This window comes from Eptatretus burgeri, chromosome 4 (genome assembly GCF_056783735.1).
Source record: "Eptatretus burgeri isolate ZD-2024b chromosome 4, Ebu_testis_v1, whole genome shotgun sequence".
NCBI lineage: Eukaryota > Metazoa > Chordata > Myxini > Myxiniformes > Myxinidae > Eptatretus > Eptatretus burgeri.
Genome location: NC_140964.1, coordinates 79,029,424 through 79,046,858, shown reverse-complemented (window position 1 = coordinate 79,046,858; position 17,435 = coordinate 79,029,424). Strand labels below are relative to the sequence as shown.

The 17,435-nt window shown below is 43.2% G+C and overlaps 1 protein-coding gene across 2 annotated transcripts in view; it reads left to right on the top strand.

The window, feature by feature from the left end:
- The first annotated feature begins 1,006 nt into the window (after nt 1–1,006).
- Nucleotides 1,007–17,435, top strand: part of NF2 (NF2, moesin-ezrin-radixin like (MERLIN) tumor suppressor) — a 79,186-nt gene continuing 62,757 nt past the window's right edge. Inside the window, exons 1-4 of one of the 2 annotated variants that reach the window (XM_085878882.1) lie at nt 1,007–2,177; nt 3,413–3,538; nt 13,215–13,337; nt 14,680–14,763. In XM_085878882.1, the coding sequence (XP_085735008.1) occupies nt 2,094–2,177; nt 3,413–3,538; nt 13,215–13,337; nt 14,680–14,763 (417 nt within the window). In that variant the 5' untranslated portion in view covers nt 1,007–2,093. The remainder of the gene's footprint in view (nt 2,178–3,412; nt 3,539–13,214; nt 13,338–14,679; nt 14,764–17,435) is intronic. The other variant, XM_085878881.1, reaches the window with a different exon arrangement.

The following is a 17,435-nucleotide window of genomic DNA, read 5'->3' as shown; positions in this document are numbered from 1 at the left end:
GAGGTATGTGATATATGAATACCGGCAGAGATGTTACAATAGCAGAGGTAGGTGACATATGAATACCGGCAGAGATGTTACAATAACAGAGGTAGGTGATACATGAATACCGGCAGAGATGTTACAATAGCAGAGGTAACATATGAATACCGACAGAGATGTTACAATAGCAGAGGTAGGTGACATATGAATACCGGCAGAGATGTTACAATAACAGAGGTAGGTGACATGAATACCGACAGAGATGTTACAATAACAGAGGTAACATATGAATACCGACAGAGATGTTACAATAGCAGAGGTAGGTGACACATGAATACCAGCAGAGATGTTACAATAGCAGAGGTAGGTGACACATGAATACCAGCAGAGATGTGACTATAACAGAGATGTGACTATAACAGAGATGTGACTATAACAGAGATGTGACTATAACAGAGATGTGACTATAACAGAGGTAGGTGACATATGAATATCCGAGAGGACACACATTCAGCTGCACAAACACAGGTCGAGACTGGATATCAGAAGCAAGTTTTTTTTTTTTTAAGTCAGAGGATTGTCACGGATTGGAACAATCTCCCTGACATTGTGCTTGAAGCAAAATCGATTCAATCCTCGAAGGCCAAACTTGACATTCATTGGTGGAATCAAAGGTTCCTGAGTGACAACTCATCCCTTACGCACGCACAAATGGTATGGAAAGTATGGGCAGACATCGTAGGGAAGTCTGGGATGATTACAGGAATATTCCTTTTCTCCTGATGATAATGATGATGATGATGATTAAACGTCCATTAAGCCGGCTGTCCTCACTGTAATTCATTGTCAATATGAGTATGTAATGGCGTATTCGTTTTTTGTTATACAAATGCCGCAATCTTTTTTTTGGCGAAGTAAAAGTAAATTATTTTTATTTTTTAATCATCTGAAAATATGTGCGGTGTATGAGTACTGTACATATAGAAACGCTAAAAAAAAAAATACTGAAGCTCTCGACGCGCCACCGTAGTCACGTGACATTCCAAACATTCTGCCGCTAATCGAGCTTGAGACGATTGTGTTTTTGACTTTTTTTTTTTTGTCATTTTAGAAATAAAACTCATTCCACCGAAGTTCTCAAGCCGAACTCGTTCTCGTCAAATCGAAAGGGGGTTTTGTCTTGCGGCGCCGGCTGTGGCCTAATCAGGCTGTTTCTTGGTGTATGTTAGGCATTGCGTTGAGTGTAGGCCCCGGAATGTGAAGGCTCTGAGGCGATGTTTTGGTCAGAATGCAAGGCCCGAGTAATGCTGCACTCTGAGGGGACTCGGTGTGCTCTCTTCGTGGTTGGGTAGCTTGTGTGAATATCGAGGGGTAATCCGCGCGCGCAGAAGGCTGGATCAGGTCCACCGACGGTCGAACCTTGTAAAACTGGACCAATCGGCTGGTGTTAGGAGGGTAAGTTAAAGGGTTGCCGAGGCTCGACGATGGAGATGATCTAGCCTGTGTATTGGAAAGGACTTTACGCCGATAGACGACCATTTAAATCGTAATTGGTCTTCCTGAGTTCTTCAGTGCGGGTTTACCACAGAATACCGAGTTTACCGCAGAAAACCGGGTTTACCGCAGAAAACCGGGTTTACCGCAGAAAACCGGGTTTACCACAGAAAATCCGGGTTTACCGCAGAAAATCCGGGTTTACCACAGAAAATCCGGGTTTACCACAGAAAATCCGGGTTTACCACAGAAAATCCGGCTTTACCACAGAAAATCCGGCTTTACCACAGAAAATCCGGCTTTACCACAGAAAATCCGGCTTTACCACAGAAAATCCGGCTTTACCACAGAAAATCCGGCTTTACCACAGAAAATCCGGCTTTACCACAGAAAATCCGGCTTTACCACAGAAAATCCGGCTTTACCACAGAAAATCCGGCTTTACCGCAGAAAATCCGGCTTTACCGCAGAAAATCCGGGTTTACCGCAGAAAACCGGGTTTACCGCAGAATACCGGGTTTACCGCAGAAAAACCGGGTTTACTGCAGAAAACCGAGTTTACCACAGAATACCGGGTTTACCATAGCGGGTACTAAAGAATACCGCTGGCTGCAAACATGATGTCTCTGCGGAGGAAACAGGTGAAGTCGTTTGTGGTGAGGGTGACGATGCTTGATGCTGAACGAGACTTCACCTGTGAGGTGGGTTGTTGGGCACGGGATTCAGTTGTCGGTGTTCGTGCCTCATCGCACCGAAAAGCAGACTCGTTGAACCATTCATTTATGGTATCCTGACATGGTCGGGATACTCGTGAGGATGGTAGTGGACAGGATGGTGCAGAGGTGGCGTACTTGCCTTTTCGCTCTCCCTTCTGGGTTCGATTCCACACCTGAGACTGTATGAACTGCCAGATTGGGGTCATTCCGTGCCAACTCACCCAAATCACATGAAAAAAGTGAATAATTATTTTTTTTAAAACGTGCATGTAAATAAAAATTTATTTTACTATGAAGCCATGGGCGTTAGATAAAATTATTCGGTCAGTAGACACATCTTATATGAGGCAATCTTTAGAAAAAAAATTAAGATCCTAAACCCCGAGTCACATGGTCAAACCAGGGGACAAAATTGGTCCATTTTAGAGCCCTCGGAGGCAAGGGCTTATGGTAAAACTTTTATAATTCATCACCTAACTGTATTATCCCAACAAAAATGTATCGATGGATAGATAATGACCCTATAATCACTGTGTTATGAGGAAAAAATTCTAAGTTGTTCCATATTTTCAGGAAGGCTACTTTCGTTTCACCTTATTTTAGCTCGTTTTGGCCCAAAAGCCATTTTTAGCTTCCTATAGAGTGAGAAATATGCATCCCAGAAGCTATCTGATGCCATAATTGAAAAATTTGGATGCCAATTAGTAAATATTTGCAATATTAACTTTATAGAGGAGTCCATTATAAAATTATAAGCCCCTGAATTTGAAAAAAATGCGTTTTTCACATTTGGCATTTTTACGGCCAAATTTCAAAGGTCTCTAGAGATAGATAATTTTTTAAACTATGAGGAATTGAAAGCTAATCTTTTGCATGGTGGGGAGAGCCATATAGATGTACATTTAAGAATTTTTCCAGCAAAATCTGAGGAGGTGACCTGGGGAGGTTTTTGAAATTTAGGTGAGTTGGCACGGAATAATAAGATCCCACGGCGAGGTGAGTTATCGCCGGCACCCTGAACAAATTACAAATTCTTACCCAAATCACATGCAGGGGAACGTCAGGCCTGGCCATCCGGTTTGTGAAAGACTTGTACCAAGAACGGGGTCCTCCTATGGGGATTGTTTAGGCCGTTGAAGTAATAAGCACGCTCAGATTGGAGATATTATCTTTACATGCTGTGTGCTTTCAGGAAAGGTGTGTTCTCTTGATTTCTGCAGCTCTGCTGGAAGGGACAGGAACTTTTCGACCATGTTTGCCGCACTCTGGGTGTACGTGAATGGTGGTACTTTGGTCTCTCCTACCAAGTAAAGGATACAGTGGCTTGGTTGAAAATGGATAAGAAGGTACGCCATAGTACAGTTGGGAAGACAAACAAACCGTGTGAAGTGCTAACTTAACTGCTAATCAAAACTGAATTTCACCCCACACTAAAAAAATCGTTATCCTGTCTGTCTGTCTGTCTGTCTGTCTGTCTGTCTGTCCGCCCGTCACGCTATCTCCTAAATGGTGGTGCAGAATTCACCAAACTCTGTAGTTAGGATCACCACTTGGCACGAAAGTGCAAGAGCAGTGGGGTCAAAAGATGAAATACCAAAAAATGCAATTATGGGCACATTTTAAAAGATTTTTTAAATGAAACTTTGGATTTGCAATCACCATTGGGGGCTGCATGAATTATGTAAAGATTTTTTGGATTTGACCCCCTGTTCATACCCCAGGGGGTCGGTGGGGACTTTGGGTCACAGCGGTCAAAACAAGACAGTATTTTGTTTATTTTAACTCAAAATTTGATATTGAGTAGTTCCTGATGGAACTTTTTGCCATTTTTCAGGTTTGCTTTAGATTAAAGGAATGGGAATTTGTGATGGTGCACCATTGACTTCGCTCGAGTTTTATTTCATTAAGTTATGATATCATAAATATTATGCATGAGCGTTTTATAATTAGACTGACAGGATGGCCTAGAGGTACGCACACTCGCCTCTAAGCTGTCTTGCCTCGGTTCAATTCCTGACCCAGCTATAAACTGTCAGTCTGGTGCTTCATCGATGGGGTGATCCAAGTTTCCCCTGGCTGACTGCGCAAGAAAGCTGGAATAATGGTTGCCGTTGAAGAAGAAAAAGAAGCGTTTAATAATTATTTTCCTGTGATGTGTTGTCATTTGAATACTGATCGCTAAGAACCTTCTTTTTTTAATGCAACATCTCAACTTCCCTGTTAATAGTTGCCAAATTTGCACACAAATGTAGACACCCGAACCTTGATTTGGATAGCAACAGAAGAGGCTGTTGTAATCTGTTTGTGTGCAAGTGAGTGAGCAGTGGCATCGTGCCAAATTTGGAGATACCGGAGTCGTGCAAAAATGTGTCTGCCGTGACGTCATCACCAAATCCCTCATCACATCAAGTTTTGACATGACACGAACCATCTGAGTCCCCTAAAATGAATGATAAATGAAATACCGTCAGACCCTGCTATTCGTAGATTCACTATTCGCGGACCCCTCATATTCACGGGTCATAAAGTGTGACCTGCTTCTACATTCGTGCTTCACATATTTGCAGTTTTTCTTTTTATTGTTATTTTACTTAAAAAAAAAAAACATTTCAGGATTGGTCTCCTATATCCACCTGGTAAATTGGAAATCAGCCAACATAGTCTCGATGCCAAACAGCCATTTCAGAGCAAAGCGTGCTTTAGCATCATTATGAAGTTTTTTTGGTTGATTCATCATATCTAAGCTATCCTGAATCAGAATCAGCCGGGTGCCAGACTCGCACCCTTGAGGAATTTTTTTTAGAGGCCAAAAACAAAATGGCTGCCACCGACTTTCGATAAATTCTGTTTTGGGCTATATCTTCACTTCTAATGCACTTACACACACAATTTTGGTGTCCACTACTATGTTTCATGCGACAGACAAGGTAAACGTTGATGATTCTCTCAAGATTGGATGACAACAGATGGTGGCATTTGAATCTAGATGGCCAACAAGCTTCAACAAGACACTAACCAAGAAAGTGACCCTGATTACTTTGACCAAAAAGAGCATCAAGCTGGATGGAAGGCCAGCATATGATACAGAATTGATCTACACCCGAGTCGTATGTCTCCAACAATACAGGGATATTGATATCAAGGATGTCCTCTCTTACGAACTGTCCCCTGTCGCAGCCTCCTTGTTTGATGAGAGCGGTGCGATGCGGGCTCAGTCGAAAGCAATCCTGAAGACGAAACTCCAAGTTGAGCAATCAAGTCGAATCCAAGGTGTTCCAGATGCTGTCATCATCGATGGATGCGCCATGTTAATGGACTGTACATTGGCCCACAAATGTTACAGTTGAGGATTATGTGATCAACTTTATGGGAACCATCAAATACCACCTGGAGTGTTGTGACGTATACCTGATTTTCGACAGGTACATCAAAATCAGCACGAAACAAATGACGAGATCCAGTCGCGCAGGTCATGAGTCAAGTCAAAAACATCAACTCAACTTACACACAACACTTCCAACGCAAAAGTGGTCCTAAATGTAGCCTACAACAAAGTACAACTGATCAATTTGATCTGTCAGTATCTGATGACTCACATTGTGGACAACCAGACCAAACTGGTGATCACCGGAAAAGATCCTACACCAGTACAAGTATGGAACAATTCCACTCTCCAGAGACAGGATCTGAAAACACACCATGAAGAAGCACATGTCATCATCATCCATCACTTAGTTAGAATTGTGTCAGGTGTCAGTGGTGACTCACACATCAAAGTGGTCTGCGACGATACAGATATCTTTGTCCTGTTGATTAATTTCTACCTCGAGGACAAGATGACTGTGGATGTCAGCATGGAGAGTCCGTGTGCTGGGAGGGCGAACGTAGACATTCGCAAAACAGCACTGAAACACAAAAGCATCGCCAAATATCTGCCTGCTGTACATGCTCTGACCGGATGTGATACTGTCGTATTTGTTTGGCATTGGAAAGGCCACAGCGCTGAAGGTACTAATGGGTGGACATCATCCCACCTTACTTTGTCAACTGAAAGCAGACGAGGAAAAGATGATATCTGAGGCAACTACCTTCATTGCTGTCCGTTATAGTTCCAAAGTCGAAGGTAATATGTCCACACACCAGTATCAGTTGTGGAAGTCTAAGATGGCCAACTCAAAGATTACCTCTGCTCCAAAATTGAAGTCGTTGCCCCCATCGCATGATGCCTTTGTTCAACATGTACATCGCGCTCATCATCAAGTCATTATATGGAAATCGGCCACTCAGTCAGACCCTCCGAACTTGGATCCCATCAAGTATGGATGGCAAGAAGGTGAGGATGGTGTGACGTGTCCAACCACACTTCCACCTGATGTGTCTGCTGCACCATTCTGCAGCTGATCAAGTGTGGATGCTCCACCTGTCGGCCATGTTCCACCGGGAGGTGTGGTTGTGTGGCAGCACAGATGTCATGTTTGATGTTTTGAAGTTGTAATGCTGGATCAGACTGTTGTAACGAACAGACAAGGGCAGTAGCTGCTAATCACGACGACGATGACGAAGATTGAACATAATGTAGAACATTGCATTCTTAACAAAGTTAATATTTGTTTGCTTAAAAATAAAAGGTAATTTCAAAATCATAGACATGTACATACTTACTTTAAGACATAACCCAAAGTCATAGTCAACTATCCACATGTATCCGGATATATTTGTGTAAAAATCGTATTCCAATATCATCAATTCATTGATCATTGCAAGTAAGTTACTTCAGCTGTCATTGACTATTATTGTACGTAGTATTAATATTTGAGGGTTCATCAAATTCAATTTCTTACTCGAAGTGATCAGTGAAACTGCAAAATAGCCATTTTTCATATTAAAATGGTAGCCATCTTGAAAATATGAGACAGGTCTTATATATTGTTACGGGTTTCCGCCGCGTTTGGTGTGCGGACGACCGTTCTAGCCAAATCGCGGTCACGCGCCCACCGAAGGCCGCAATCCAGTCGTGACTTTCCGGACCAACGCCGAAATCCAGTCACAGGTGCCTTAACGCATCATAAACTAGCCAATTATTCTGTCCACGCGCTACAGGGTTGATCGCCGAATTATCGATGTACCTAATTATTCGCACGGACAGAAATAACGGGAGTCTATACCTCGACGGGACCTCTGCGAAACCGAGCCGCTTAAGCGGCTCGTTCCATGTGTGATACCGAGTGGTTATATATCTCCAAATCCCGTCGGACCAAATGATCACTTTTATCAGCCTTGAAAGCCAGTTAATATCCTGAGTGCACCATGGCAGTCAATACAGGAAGGGACGCAACGAGCAGGTTGACATTCAACAATGGGGGATTTATTTTTACACGTAAGCAGTCAATGAATGGGGGGATATTGGGGACAAGACACGAGCAAAAGCCTACAGCCGAGTTCTATTCGGAATGTACAAGTACGTACTTACTCACAATTCTACTTACAAGGCGCCACAGACTTTCATACAAAAACCCAAGAAAGAAAAGACACTGGCTCGTAAGCCTTTAATATTCCTCAGAGCCGGATGACCGAAGGGGCTCCGAGAAGCCGGGCTGGTTACCTTGCCGCCCTGGTGGCGACTCAATGGGCTTTGGTTCGGTGACCCTTGGTATTTGTTTCTCGCTGGCTTGTTGCCAATGCAGCAGCGGCTGTAATGGCGGCTTGGTTGGTCCAGGGCCTGGTAGCGCGCCTGACTTTCCACGGCTGCCTTCCCGACGACTCCAACGAACTCAACTCCACCGACCAACAACTCCGACCAACTCTTCTCCCCAACTCAACTGCCGCTTTCAACTCAACTGCCTTCTCGGCGTCCCAACGCGGCTTTTATCGGGTCCAGGGCGTTCGCCCCTCCCTTCCCGGCGTGCGAGGGTAAATCCCAGGAGTGTTCGTGTTTGCATACTTTTAGGCCAAAGTCACATTTGCCACGGCGGCCGTGGGGTCTACAAAATCTACGGCCACTAGCAATTATAGGCGGCCAGTATTTCCACGGTCACACAATGTAGCAGTCACATATGTTTTTATTTTTCGGGGTGCCGCATGGCGTATTTATAAATTGTGGAGACCGAAAACGTGGGGGTGCCATACGTTCTTTGATTTTATGTCGCATGGTGACCTTAGGGCGTTCCTGCAGCGGCCATAGAATTTTCAAGGCAGACGCAAGGTGCCCGCAAGGCGACCGCAGGGGCACCCTAAGGCGAACGTGCGGCCAGACGGACGGCAATGAGTGGGTTTTTTTTTTACCAGTTCTTTTGTTTCGGCTTGTCGAATTGCTACGGCGAACGTAGAAATGAAAAAAGTTATAACTCCGCGCTATAATTCCACGGCGACCCCTACGGCCTGTAAAATATAGCCAAACGGCATAGGGCCACCCTGAGGCCACCGCAGAAACTCTGCGGCCGCCGCACGTTTCTGTCAATTCAGTGGGCGTACGGCTGCCGTATCCTCGCCTTAGAGCAAATGTGACTTAGGCCTTAGTAACCGCCATCCCTGTTTACGCCGTTCTGAGGGACCCGCCCCAACTATCAATCCTGTTTTCGTCCCAGAATATCGGGGCGGGAGTTGTCGAGTTGTTCTTTTTGTTTGTAGAGGAGGGTCGTTCTTCTGGTTATGTTTGTGGAGATGCCGTGGTTGTAGACTTTGTGGAGTTGTGGTGGAGGTGGTGTGGTTGTGGAGTTGTTGTTTGTTTGAAATAAAAGATGGAACAGAATAACGGCTCACTCAAAGATTCACAGCCCGGCACACGAATAATCCCCTTTATACATCGGTGGGGAAATCTAACCTGGAACACACACTTATTGAAATAACTGATATCTGGGGAACCTGAATGGTGGTTTGCGAATTTCCACAACCGTAACAATATATACACCTTCAATTTTATCATTATCGGATTCCTTGACCATGAAAACATCGTAGTAAACACCAAAATTGTGTTTGTAAGTGCATTAGAAGTGAAGATATACCCCAAAACAGAATTTATCGAAAGTCGGTGGTGGCCATTTTGTTTTTCGCCTCGAAAAAATTTCTCTCAAGGGTGCGAGTCTGGCACCCGGCTGATTCTGATTCAGGATAGCTCAGAGATGATGAATCAACCAAAAAACTTCATAATGACACCACAGCATGCTTTTTTACATTTCTGCTGGACGAACATCACAGCATTACATAAAAAAGGTACACAAATGGATCCTCTTAACGACAACCCAATTAGGTTACTGTACTTCCAATCATCAGCAAGGTCATGAAATCCATCATCGCAGTTGATATAAAATCATTTCTTTTTACTCCAACAGCCTCATCTCAGATCATCAATTCAGATTCAGACCTGGTCACTCAACCTTGGACATGCTGCTTTGACTCTCTCAACAATGGTGGATGCCCTAAATATCAGACATGAGATCATGGCAGTCTCTGGACATATCTCGAGCTTTTGATACATTCTGGCATCCCGCCTTTCTCTCCAAACTGTCCACCTGTGGCATCCAAGGCCAGCTCCACTCTTGCATTACTGACTTCCTCCCCTCTCACAGACAACGTGTGGCTCTCAATGGGAACCCTTTCATCTCCTCTGCCTGTCAAGGCTGGAGTACCCCAAGGCAGTGTTCGAGGCCCCATATTATTTCTAATCTTCATCAATGATCTCACTGACTCTAGAAAATCCTCTTTATCTCTTTGCTGATGATTCCACTCTGTCGTGACATCTCTCATCCTTCTGACAGACAGGCAGCAGCCTCTTCTCTCTCCTCAGACCTTTACAAAAATCGCAAACTGGTCAAACACAATTTTGCTAATGTATCCATATTGTCCACCCTTTGTATTCTCCCTTACCCCTCATCGTTACCTGTATCCCTTGTTTGTCCATCACCATGTACTTTCTCTCTCCGCCTTGCTGTTGGTGTTTCCCCTTTCTCCTGCTGTTGCGTTTGTTATGTTGTGTTCTGATTTGTTCTGTCATCGCTGTTACACGAGCCTAAACCATGTTAAAAAAAAACATTTATAAATAAATAAAACAATACCCCGACATTCGTGGCATTTTCCAGGAACCGATCCCCCGTGAATAACGGGGTCCAACAATACGCACACTTTTCCATGATAAACAAAACTTTAGCACTCACACCCACTTGTTCTCACAATGAAGAATCCCCTTCTAAGATAAAGTCAGATAAATTTCGTCTCCAATCACCATTTTCCGACAGAATTGTGTATTTTAAAAATTCAGGTTATTTAATTTTTTTTTAAATTCAGTACCATTTGATAAGTAAGGGCTGGCAGGATGGCCTTGAGCTACGCACACTAGTCTCTAGCCTGGACTTGAATCCTGATCCAGCTATAAACTTTCATCCCAGTGTTTCCCAGGCAGGATGATTCATCAATGCGTGTGCCATCCCTCAGATGGGCGTTAAACAGGGCCTTCAATCTGCTGGCATTAGTTTTTTAGTTTGTGTCTTTCATTTTGGTTGAATTGGTGTCTTTCACATCAGTTGATGTCTTTCTTGGAGATGATGAAAGAAGATAAAGTTTTTGCGCCGGATAAACATCCAGCAGTGTTGAAGGAGATGGCAGAGCAGATGAGTGTGACATTGGCAGAGCAGACGAGTGTGGCATTGGCAGAGCAGACGAGCGCGACGTTAACAAGTATAACATCATGCTTCTCTGTTCTCCCAACATAAGTCCATGGCATTGAGGTACTGCATGCCTACCTTTGCTCTTACAACGTGATGAGCCATTTTTCTCAAAAAAGCCACATCACTGATCCTGCCAGACATCAACTGGTGATGTGCACCCAAACTTTTCCACATCTGCATGTCTTCCAGGGTGTAAAACTTTCAGTAAATATAAGATAATTGACAAAATCTGGATATACAATGGTTGTAAAGTTTGTCTCGCTTCTGGACCTTGCTGTATTGAGCCATTAATATCGGTCTGTGTTACATACAACCTGTATTTTGTTATATCACTCCCTAGACAAAGCGTCCAACGTATCAACATCCATGCTTTGGGACAAGCTTTGCCCCTTATTATTTGGACATGAAAACAAACAAAGCACAATAAGTTAACTCATTGTGAATGGAGGTTCTTTTCTTTCTTTCTGTTCATCCTCCAATATGGTGGCAGCACACAAATTGGTGACATAACTAAACAACCTCCATTAGTGAATTGTTCACTTGCGAACCATCCATGGCATCAGTGAACATTTGATGTGAAACAGTAAATTGTTCACAAGCGAATTCGGCCTTATTGAGGATACCACGTCCCACATTTAAACCCGCCTAGAATTTGCATGGGGCTACTGAATAATAATTTTTTTTATAAAACGGAGAAAATTGCATGATAGCATCCAATATGTGGGTAAATAAATGATGTTGACCAAATTTAGGTTGAAAATTTATATTTGATTTTCATGTGGGTGTCTTTTTTATTACTTAAATTAACCACTGCGGAGCTCATCCCCCTCTTCAGATGGATTGTGGTGCCAGAGTGGTGCTCCAATGCGCTCCAGCAGCACTATACTCCAGTGAGTCAGTGAGGGAGTGTGCGAATCTGCATACAGATAGATCTACGTTATTATAGAGCGTTCATTCCCAGGTCTAAAAAGATTATATAGCCCTGAAATCAAAAGTGTAAGCCTAGTGTTGGCTTAGCAGCGAGGGTGGCTGGCTGAGGATCTTAGGTTCCTGAGTTTGAACCCCGTTGGTTGCTGAATTAACACCAGGTGGGGTTGACTCAGCCTGTCATCCTTCCGAGGTCAGTGAAATGAGTACTGGTGGAGGGGCACAGCATCAGCGGCACAGCGGCGCTTCCAAGAAATGATAGCTATCCGGCAGCTAAGCTGCCATACGCAAGAATAGAACAGATGAAAAGTATCTACACTGATTCTCAGATCCACTGTAATTTATATAACCTAGCAAGGTTATTTATTGATAAACACGATATTTTTTGAATTTTTCAAAATGTGCCGATGGTTCAAGGTTGATGTGGACTTTTTATTGGAGAACATGTACAAGTAACTCGATGCAGACATTTTTTGCAATGTTGTTGTCTACCCTTAGAAGTTACACAGGAAGTCACATCAATGATGTGATAGCATTCTGAGTAAAACCAAAGTGGTAGTCAACATAGTCACATGTGCAGCATAGTCACAGCTGTTGTCATTAATAACAATAATTTAAATAATAACTGGAGGCCCACACACTTTCCAGAACACTTGGGTGTATCACCATTAATCACGACATCTCAAAGCAAGAACCAATCCTGATCAAGTTGCCACTTTGACACAAGATACTTGACTGAAGGTTCCGAAATTTGGAATTTGTGCAGGATGCTGGTAATAACTCGTGAAAGACTTTAACGTCCACCAACTAATTCTGCTAGACGTAATTCCATTTTAACGTCCATCCTCGAGACGAGACGCCCATTGATGCCTCCGTCTGCATGTGAAACACCAGGATGACAGTTTATAGCTGAGTCGAGGGTCGAACCCAAGCAAGACAGCTCACATGGGAGTGCATATACATCTAGATTATTCTGCCAGCCCTTCTGTTGTCATTAATTTCCTTGTGAAGAAGACAATCATATCTGCTGAAATTCACAGCAGACGATTGATTCAATCTGTCGATGCTTGCCTTGCAAAGTTAGTTTGAATAACATAGCGTTATCAAAAATGTTCATGAATTGGTGAGCGATTTTTGAGCATTCTCAAATGCAATCAATTGCTGTCACTCGAGCAAACATTCAATGTGATGAACGGGTAATTTTGGAGATTTTCTGGATCACTGGATGTGAAATTGTAAAATAGTTGGATCTCTTTGTTGGAAATGTGTGTTTACCAGCCTAGGCCGGAGTTGTCCGGACTCGACCTCAAACTCCAACCACTGAACTTCCGCGATCATCAAAAAGTCATTTGAAGCACTGCTTGGATAGACTTCAAAATGTGCATATTGTTCAGAAATATTTGCTCTTTGATAACAGTGGTGGCTTGGAATGCAGATAATGGCTCAAGACATACCAAAGGATGATCCCTTGACCTTCCACTTCCTGGCAAAATTTTATCCAGAGTCTGTGGAAGAAGAGTTGGTGCAAGAAATTACCCAACACCTGTTTTTCCTGCAGGTAAGGCAGGCCTTTGAGCATTCTGTTAAATGTTTTGGTGAAAACAATGTCAAACCAACTATTATAGGTAACCAAAAGGTTTCTAAAATAGATGCATTTCTGTCTTCTATTTTTTTTTAATTCCCTTAGAAAAGACTATTTCATTGTTGCCATTCAAAATGCACTGTGAGGATATTTTAATTTGATCTCAATCTCAATGTTATTAACCAGTCACCTCGAGTCCTCGATGGTTGTATCATTAACCACTTTGGCCCAATCCTGGCACGTGGGAAGGTATTTTGAGTGGGGGGTGCTGAGGTGCTGTCTATTTTAGCGATGGTGTTCGAGTCGTCGTGAACCCCAACCCCGAAGCAAGATTTCCATGTCTGTGATCACTAAAAACTAACAAACGCATTTTTTAAACTTATATTTTCTTCCCCAAAGCAAAAATATTTATTATATCGTTTTAATATACATATATTTAATATAAAAAAATACTTATTTTTTTGCAGGCAGGAGGTGCTGTGCTCCTCCTGCCCGCAGCTAGAGGATGCTGCAGTGCCCTCAGCACCCCCCTTCCCACGCGCCTGGCCCAATCTGTTGTAAAATTCATGATTTGCAGACGTATTGTTGTCCACGTTAAATGTTTTGCAATTGTTATGTCCATTTGAGCAATCATTGTTGCTGTATGTCTCCAAATTGCATTCTCTTAATACAGGGACTTGCAAATCCTTGACCGACATCGAAGATCTGCAGTGATTACCTAACCAGATGGCTTGCAGGACAATTAAAAAAAAAAAGAATCACCCTTATACCCACATGTACAAAACGGGTGTGGTGAGATTGAACAGCCTCAGGAAGGTTCCACAAACCGGATTAAAGAGCAATAAAAGAGAAGACTTGTGTGCTATTGACAATTCTGACAATTTTATTTTATTTTTTTTTTACAGTTGATTGTTTTGGTATACCTTGTTTAAATGGCTCCAGTATTCTGATATCAAAACTGCTTTTTGAGAGGCCATCAATGTTTATAAAACAGATGAGCATGCAGTTCAGTGAAGAAGAAAAAGGACCTGGGTTGCTTTGTTAACACCCAATGCTAACACCTGGACAGTGCTCATGATTTGTGGACGTGAATTGGTGCCCGTTTGCACATGACTATGCCAAGGCAATTTCCACCTAATGGAGGCAAATGACTTTTGCAAACTATCCTTGTGCAAAAACGTTTTTTGAACACAAGTTTGGTGACCGTATGACAGGGATTAACATGACACCAGTTTTGCCTTTTCTCTGTGATATTCCATTAAGGAAAGGACATTTGTAAGGTGAAACAATGTTGGTGGCAATTGCTCTTTTCTCACAGGTGAAGAAACAAATTCTTGATGAGATGATCTTTTGTTCTCCAGAAGCGTCCGTTCTGCTTGCATCGTATGCTGTTCAAGCCAAGGTGGGTAATGAGATGGAGCTCTTGGTAAAATTAAAATAAAACCTGCTTTCCGATTATTTGAAGTGATTTTATTGAAATCATGAATCAGATCATGTCTGAAACGTTAAGCCATCATGCCTCGACAATTTTTGCCACCCGGAAGAACGACTTATTTGTTTTCTACAAGGTAACTTGGAGGAATAACTTTTTGACTCCCCTTTGTATGACGAGACTTGTAGTAGTGCTGAGTTTGACCCCTGTGATACTTCATGATCGTTATGTAGTCTGTTTAGTTGTCACTAAAGATATTAAACATTGTTTCGTGCAAACTTTCTCTTCTTCTCCCTGTTTATTAAAAATCTATTTGTTTGTTTATTTATTATTTATTTATTTATCACGTCTAAGGCTCATTGTGCAGCTTGCACATGTCACATGGAGGACAAGAAACATTAGATGTCATTGTATTCTTCGACATATGACCACTACGTTAGTAGGCAATGGATAAATCAACACTACATGGGATCTCAACCTGGGATCATGAGAAATCTGTGCAGGCTGGAACACCAAATGGGCCAACTTTTCTGTTTCCCACAAGTTTTGGGCCTTTCTACTTTTAAATCGTCAGCATTGGGTTTTTGAATGACCCTGAGAATGTGTTTCATTATATGTAATTGAATGAATAACGTTTTCATCCCCAAAATACTGTTTGGTTTTTGTGGGGGGTGGGGTCGGGGTTTGGGGGGTTCAGCGGTAGAAATTAGGCCTTTGGCCATTTCATATTCACATTAAGGACATAGCATTAAAACCTGTAATGAGTGCATGTTTAGTGTGAAGTCATCTTTTGTACCATTGTCATCCTTCTGAGGTCAGTGAAATGAGTACCATTGTACTGGTGGAGGGGACGGGGACACATGGATAAGAATCAGGCTCACGGGACGGCGTTGTCTCATGTAGTAGATAGATAGGTTAAGAGTGTCTCATCATGTGTTCCCCCTAATCTGAAATTGGGATTGGTAAAGTGAGCTATGGTGGCTTCTACAGAGGAATGTGGGCCTGTGTGGGAAGACTTTTATTTGTAAGAAGGCTGCTGTACGGTGGCCTGTGCTATATGTGCATTCATTCTTGTGCATGAACATAATTGGTTGAAGACAGTACCAAGCACATCAGGCCGCAATTGGTTGTGAGCACGCATATGAGATGACCGCTGGCGTTAGTCGCCAGCAGGCATGCCCACAATGGCCGTGATTTGCTGCCGACTGGCATGTGGAGCGGCAATGATTCGCCGACAGATAGGAAAAGCTGACCCAACCCCAAGGGGTGAGGTTTCAACGAGAACATGGGAGAGATAATTAAAAGCAGTGTGAGCCCGAGGCTCGGGTCGCTGTACAGTCCTCTTCTCCATCTCTGCCCTCTTCCAGGCCGCTTTCCCTACTCGCCCTGCACCAGCTGTATCTCCCCATTTGCTTACCTTTACTCCTTGCTTCAGTTTCTGTCCTCTCTGACCTGACATGAGCACCCAGCTGCTTGCCTTAAATCCTTTTTGGACCCTTTTTGGACTTCAGGCCACACTTCTCGCTCTGGTGTGCACTTGAAAGTAAATTGTTGTTGTAATGCTCATCCAGAAAGCGATCTGCTTCAATGTTTGTGGCTTGACGTCTGAATATCATTAAGTGGTTGTGGCGTTGGGCAAAAAACGTGACAATACAATGCATCTTTTTGTGCTTTTCACCATTTTTATTTGTTCCATCATCAGTCTCATTACAAACCTGGAATGCACCTTGGCCATGCCCAGATTAGTTTTCATTCCCACTGTATATTTACATTTGCTTAATTACCTCCGCCACCAACGGTGAAGGAGGTTATGTTTTTACCCCTTTCTGTCTGTTTGTCTGTTTGTGTACAGGATATCTGAAAAAGTTGTGGACGGATCCAGATGAAATTTTGTGGACAGGTTTGGTGTGTGACAGGGACGAACTGATTAGATTTTGGTGACGATCGGGATCCAGATGACTACTATGAGAATTTTTTAAGTGATTCTTCACCATTGAGAGATATGGCTAAAAACGATATATTGTTACGAATCTGGAACCCATCGCACACAACAGCCAGGGTCCCTATAGAACAGTTATATTGATAAGTCTGTGTTTCTAGTCAGGGTTCCTTCCCCTTTGTTTAATGGGTGAATAATTGTACGTGCGCTGTGAATTAATTTATAGTTCCACCTTTTGTTACATCAATTACTAAAACAACAATATCCTCCTTCGTTTCTCGTCCCACCATCATCCATCGGCACCATTAAACACGTGCGTGTCAGCACATACATGGGCGGAGTTTCCTCGGCCACCAGAGCTCTGACTCCGCCCCAGAGAGATGGAATGTTCCCCGCGACCAATGAGAGGCGAGACGTCTCAGACACTGACTTTCCCACGGACCCTGGACCAATGGGAGGTGAGACGTCTCAGACGGCGAACTTTCCCATGGCCTCTCGACCAATGAGAGGTGAGACGTCTCAGACACCGACTTTTCCACGAACGCCGGACCAATGGGAGCCGAGACGTCTCAGACGGCGATCCTTCCCATGACACCCCAGCCCGCAGAAGAAATGCAATACAAGTAATGCCAGGGCCTTGGAAACAGCGTCAGGGTTGGGCGATCGGGTTTGAGGTGCCGGAGATCGACTCTTCTGGTCTGGT